The following is a 6910-nucleotide window of genomic DNA, read 5'->3' as shown; positions in this document are numbered from 1 at the left end:
TTTACTATGTCTTCGCGTGGAATAGAATGAATACACATTTCATTATTTAGTTATAACATAACGTACTCAACCATTTGTATTTACTTGATGTTTTGGAAATCATTCTGGATTAATAAAAAAATGTACTTAACTTTTTCAGTCTTTTTTATATGATATCGCACATTTTCCTAACTTGCTGAAATCTTACTTGAATTAAATACACCAAGTATTTGCTAAAATTTATAACCTAAGATCTAAATCTAAAAGGATAATACAACTTTCTCTCTCTCTCTTTGTACAGTGGCTAACCCATCCGAAGCTCAGAGAACTGAAGATGCAGATTCCAGCGTACAAGAGCCTGTTTCAACGAAAAGTACAATGTTTTTTATAACTTTTTAATTATCTGTATTTTAAAAGTATAAATTTATGTACGACTCTGGAATATCAGATGTTTTACATTGTCTAATTCTTTGAATTATTTTTGACAACCATTCTGTTAGCTAAAGTTAGAGGTCACAATACAAAGAGTCCGGTTAATATATAATATTAATAGTAAGACTAATATTATATTCTAAAACGTATAATATATGCATGGTGCACTAGATATATGGAACAGACGTCTAATGACATACGTCGTCCAAGACGGTTAAAAATAAATGTCATAATACAAGTCTGGATGACCTGATTTTAAAGTGGCTGGATAAATAAATGTGTGTATGCTATAATATTTACAAACGTAGTAGCTTATATGTAGGAATTAATACTGCGAATACCATATTACCAAGTTTTTTTTCAACATAATATTTTGTCGTAAACGACAAACGGATTATATTCTAATATGTCATTAACATAACTAAGGCTTTTAAGTTTCGAGAAGTCCAATAAACAACTTATTAGCTGGAAACTTATCACAACTTGTTCATAAATTGTAATAGTTTAAACAATTAGTAAAAGAAAAGCTTGATTTAAATATATAATCAATTATTATAGCTTGATGTTTTTAAAATTAAGTATTATGCAAAAAATCATTCCTTTCTTGTTTAAGTAGTATTTGAATAAAATTTATTTTCATCTCTTTGTTTAGCTAACAATTATTCACATGGTATTTAATGTGGTGGATGTGTAAAATGAGTACATGGTTAAAAATTATTAGTGTTTATTTTCAGAAAAAATTAAATTATAAAAAAATTAACTTGTAAAGGAATGAACTCTGTGTGAATTATTTTTAACCTCCCTTTGGAGGCAAAGAAAGTAGAAAGACCCTACTTGCTATAAAATTGTTTTAGGCCCTTGACGTTTAACTTCGTCATAAAGCTTTTTATTCAGCGATATTTTGCTTGCAACTTTTTTTTTCTATACAGTCTACTTCCTTTAAACAAGTGTTTACCTAAATTATCTAAGTACGAACGTGATATAAAAATCCTATAACGTCGACGTGAGGAAGGAATGCCTCTGAGATTGCGTCTTGATTAATGTGAATTTACTTTATTAAATACATCTTTTGTTCTAGTGGATAGTGTTTTAATATCAAAGTTCTAAATTTTTTGTGAGATCAAATAACCACTATTTAAGTAACATGTGCAACTTTGCAAAGATTTTGAAACAATTCAAAAGAATACGAGGTTGTAAGATGAGTTTGTAAATACCACACTTTCTTCTTTCTCATACTTGGACATTTCCAGATCCTATAGATAAATGTGATATCAGTTAATCAAGATATTCAAAAAAAATAAAACCTAAAACTCTCTACTGCATCACATAATTATTCATAATCAGTTACTTATTAAAAAGTAAATAGCGTAAAAAATAAAAGCATAATAATATTATTCAATCGTAAGTTCTAAAACAACAAAATCTGATGATTATTGATTTTGACTCATGTTAATTTTGTTTTTACTTATGTAAAGAATTAAATTGTCTTTTAAGAGCTAAAAGTGTAAACGCACTATACCCATTTCAGGGATCGTACACCTATATATAGTTATAAGCTCTCAAGCTTACCATGAGCCATTTGAGGGCTTTAAAAATAATTTCTTTGTTAGATGTTAAAGATCTTCATGCAGCAGTAGGTTTACGGGTAACGTTTGGATCTGGTTCCTCGGCATTTGATTAGTTTATTTAGAGCCGCGCGTAACCTAATGGTTAGCCTAGTGTGAATCCGATGGACCATGGTTCACGTTCTGTCGCAGAAAAAAATCGCGCTTCTCTCTTTGGACTATGGGTGTGTTGTAAGTCGTCAAATACCACTAATTGAAGAGAATAGGCCAAAGTTGATGGTGAGTGCTATTGACTAAATGCTTTCCCTCTTGTCTATCAGTTCAAAATTCGGGACCCTGTCGCAGGGAGCTCTTGTGTAACTTTCGAAACATTAAAACCTGTCAACTTCTCTGCTAGTGGATCAAAACGTTGTCTGTAACAAGATCTCTTAAGATCTTCCTATTCAAACAATCAACAATTTTCTGTAACAAAATCTTATAAGATCTGTTCAAACAATCAACAATTTTCTGTAACAAGATCTCTTAAAATCTTCCTGTTCAAACAATCAATAATTTTCTGTAACAAAATTCTTAAGATCTTCCTGTTCAAACAATCAACAATTTTCATCAGTTTCTACGAAAATGTTTGATAAATTTATGTAAAAAAGGTTTTTATTTTGTCTTTCAAAAGGGCTCTGATTTATATAGATCATTATCAAACATAATTTCACGACAATGTCTATATAATGAGCTTTATACTACTTATAACCTATACTATTTTTCTTTCTCCACCAGGTGACTCTGTTGTTGTTCGGCGAATGCATTCAAGTGAAGGAGCATTAACTCGTGGAGTCGCGCACGATAAAAATAGGGTAATGGATCGTTCGGATACTAAATTAGAAACTTTACCAGGTGTGGACGCTACCGGGGCGTGTGACAAAGCTGCCTCTAGGTACATTTCTAAGATTTAATAACATTTATTTTTTACTATACATAGCACTATTACACTGTAAGATTTGTAAATTTTAAGCGCTTCTTTACTGTAAACCCACTATATCCATTAGTCATGAACCCATTATTTTCAGTAGTTATGAACCCGTTATGTCCATTAATTATAAACCCATTATCTTCAGTAATTGTGAACCCGTTATGTCCATTAGTTATAAACCCATTATCTTCAGTAGTTATGAACCCGTTATGTCCATTAGTTATGAATCCATTATATTCAGTAGTTATGAGCCCATTATGTTCAGTAGTTATGAACCCATTATATTCAGTAGTTATGAACCTATTATATTCAGTATTCATGAACTCATTATATTCGGTAGCTATGAACCCATTATGTTCAGTAATTATGAATATATTATATTCAGTAGTTATGAACCCGTTATATTCAGTAGTTGTGAACCTATTATATTCAGTATTTATTAACTCATTATATTCAGTATTTATGAACTCACTATATTCAGTAGTTATGAACCCATTATATTCAGTAGTTACGAAACTATTATATGCAGTAGTTATGAACTCATTATATTCAGTAGTTATGAACCTATTATATTCGGTAGCTATGAACCCATTATGTTCAGTAGTTATGAACCATTATATTCAGTAGTTATGAACCCGTTATGTCCATTAGTTGAGAACCAGTTATATTCAGCAATTATGAACCCATTATATTCAGTAGTTATGAACCCATTATGCCCATTAGTTATGAACCCACTATATTCAGTAGTTATGAACCCGTTATATTCAGTAGTTATGACTGTCTGTTGTAGAGCAAAACTACACAACATGAAATCTAGATTTTAGCATTGTAAGTCCGTAAAATTACCATTTACTTACTGGAGGATCATTAGTTATGAACCAGTCATATTTATTATTTATTGTGTATTCGTGTTAAAACGTATTCCTCTTTAATTTATATGTATTACATTTATTACAGCTCTTTAGCATGTTTAATAGGCTTAAAACAGCATAAAACTGTTTAAAAACAGAGCAACATAATTTAGTCAAGAAAAACTAAATTCTAAGAAGAACCTAATATCTTGCTGATTTGTTGCTTAATGAAAGTAGAAAATTGGTTAAGTTTATCTTATGTTTCTTAAGTAGGCTTTCTTTGTTAGAATGCACGTTGATGGTGTATGTCTTATAGAAAAATGGCTATTTACAAGTGTATATTTACTGTGACAGAAATAAAGAGTTTCTTATTCAATCACCTACTCACCAAAAATATCTCCACAACTGTTGAATTTCTTATATTTACTAAGCATAAGATACAAAACTTCATTTTCTCGAGTCTCCCGTATAAAAAGAACCCGACTAAGTAGGAAAATATTATCATTATTAAACTGGATGTCATGTTGAAAAACTTGTGTTTGCAACTGCATCACTGTAATAACAATCTTAATAGTTTTATATAAACATATTTTGTAGTTTTTCATAGCAGTATTTGCTCAGCCATTTAACAAATTCGTTGTCATTACTTCATATTCATTATAAATTAGTGTTCTGTACATTACCTGTCCATCACCTATGTTTGTGTATTACTCAAACTGTAGTTAATAAAGAGTATTGTATTGTATTTGACTTATTTAGGAAGTTCAGTTCCGCGGGTCCCCTACGAAATTGGTCCCGAACTCCCTGAGTCCGTAATCCTGTTCTTTCCAGAGATGTAACATATAATGAACAGGAGATGGGGATATATAAACAAAAATGAAAGAAGGAATATGGTGATCTTTGTAAACGTAATCAACACAATTTATTTTATTCATTGGACCTGCCCCCAGTGGTACAGCGGTATGTCTGCGGATTTACAACGCTAGATTCCGAGTTTCGATACCCGTGGTGGGCAGAGTACAGATAGCCCATTGTGTAGCTTTGTGCTTAATTACGAATTACAAACAAATTCATTGGACCAATCGGAAACGTCTTGTAAAAACTAAATATTCAAATTAACTTGAATTGCCCATTAAGTCTCACAATCTGTTTTATAAGCAGCATATGGTGACAAAACCTTTCTGGCACATGTGGAAATAATTGTTCCAATGACCAAATTATACTTGAAATCTATAGCATATTGTCTGTTTGTTTGTTTTTGAATTTCGTGCAAAGCTACACGAGGGCTATCTGCGCTAGCCGTCCCTAACTTAGCAGTGTAAGACTAGAGGGAAGGCAGCTACTCATCATCACCCACCGCCAACTCTTGGGCTACTCTTTTACCAACGAATAGTGGGATTGACCGTCACATTATAACGCTCCCATGGCTGAAAGGGCGAGCATGTTTGGTGTGACGGGGATTCGAACCCGCGACCTTCAGATTGCGAGTCGAGCACCTTAACCACCTGGCCATGCCGGGCCCGCCATAATTGTAAGTGAATCACACACGGAATACAAGTGCGATAGTAATAGAGAAGATAGTTCGGTTTGTCAAGTGAAATTCTAAAGTAATTGAATAGGCCTAAGTAGTCTTTTGACAAGAAGGAGAGAACTATACATATAGTGTTTATGATATGCCTATAATATCTATAGGTGAAGACTTTGTTGAACATACGTTTAATTTGTTCCCAATATATTATTTGAAAACAAGTGAATGGCGTGCTGTTTATTTATCGTTGAATTTATCGCCAACAAGTCACAGACATCTACTGTAGAATAATCCAAAGCCCAACAACAACATATAATATATTTATACTATTAAAAAATATGAGTAAAAGCTTTTTATTTTGACAATTGGCGAAAAAGAAGAATATATATATATATTTTAAATTCTGACAAAACTAAACAACCTATTGGTACTTGCTGTCCAAGATAACTCGTATATTGAAACACTTTGGTCTATCTAATTCCTCTGAACAATAATATAACTTTATGTTTAAGTACTTATTTTCATAAAACAATGAATATTGAAATAATTAATAGATTTTCATTTCAAAACTATGAACGTCAAATCCATCCATCAATATTTTTTGAAATGTTTCAGACTTCGAGAAATTTTACACCATCTTCAACATGGTGAAGTACCAATCAATGTCATACAGAAATCGTTACAGTACGCTGCAAGTGTCCTGGAAACTGCAACAACGAGCGAATCTAAGTAAGTAATTTCATCTTAACACGTTTATTTGTTTGTTTTTGAATTTCGCGCAAAGCTACACAAGAGCTATCTGCACTAGCATTCTCTAACTTAGTAGTGATAGACGAGAGGGAAGACAGCTAGTAAAAAATACCCACCGCCAATTCTTGGGCTACCTTTCTAAAGAATAGCGGGATTGGCCGTCACATTATAATGCCCATGTGGCTGAAATGGCGCGCATGCTCAATGACGGGGATTCGAACTCGACCGTCAAATTGCGAGTCGGACGCCTTAATCACCAGGCCATTTTATACCTTCTTAAGTTCTGGTTTGCTTTAGTTTCTAATGTTTGCTTTTTTTAGTAAGACCGATATTTAAGGAAAACTGAAATAATTACAATTGAAATGAAAAAAAATGAAATTTCAGGTTTAAAACCTAAAATTCAAAATATTATTTACTTCTAAAGCAATGGGCTAAACAACAAGATACGTTATTTTATAATTGTTGTTTGCAATATGTTTTCACAAAAAAAATCGTCTCTACCCTACTATGAAACCCAATGTTAACAATCCTTATCAAGACAAAAAGGTGCCAAAAAAGGCTTTAGTGTGTGGCTTAAAGGAATGAAATCAAAATTGGTGGCCAAACTGGTAGCTACACTTTCAGAATAGATAAGAATTTTAGAGCAAATATCCAATCATTAGTTAACTAGGCCCCGTATTTTGTTTTACCCATCATCATGGCCCAAGTTGAACAAAAAACTCTGCCTGGCTAACTAATGAATGAATATTTGCTGTAAAATTCTTATCAATGCTATAAGTGTAGCTACCAGTTTGGCCGCCAATTTTGATTGCATTATTTTAAGCCACACACTCAATCC

At 32.3% G+C, this 6910-nt stretch overlaps 1 protein-coding gene across 4 annotated transcripts in view; it reads left to right on the top strand.

Moving 5' to 3' along the window:
• The first annotated feature begins 278 nt into the window (after nt 1–278).
• The window catches only part of LOC106461691 (calcium/calmodulin-dependent 3',5'-cyclic nucleotide phosphodiesterase 1-like), a 51005-nt gene continuing 44373 nt past the window's right edge, over nt 279–6910 (top strand). For 3 of the 4 annotated variants that reach the window (XM_013921539.2, XM_022388708.1, XM_013921538.2), the window contains exons 1-3: nt 279–352; nt 2751–2907; nt 5938–6051. In XM_013921539.2, the coding sequence (XP_013776993.1) occupies nt 2774–2907; nt 5938–6051 (248 nt within the window). In that variant the 5' untranslated portion in view covers nt 279–352; nt 2751–2773. Of the gene's footprint in view, nt 353–2750; nt 2908–5937; nt 6052–6910 lie in introns of those variants that run through there. The other variant, XM_022388709.1, reaches the window with a different exon arrangement.

The sequence above is a fragment of the Limulus polyphemus genome, unplaced genomic scaffold (assembly GCF_000517525.1).
Source record: "Limulus polyphemus unplaced genomic scaffold, Limulus_polyphemus-2.1.2 Scaffold1011, whole genome shotgun sequence".
Classification (NCBI taxonomy): domain Eukaryota; kingdom Metazoa; phylum Arthropoda; class Merostomata; order Xiphosura; family Limulidae; genus Limulus; species Limulus polyphemus.
The sequence above is the reverse complement of the archived record's forward strand: the minus strand, read 5'-3'. Positions and strand labels throughout refer to the sequence as shown.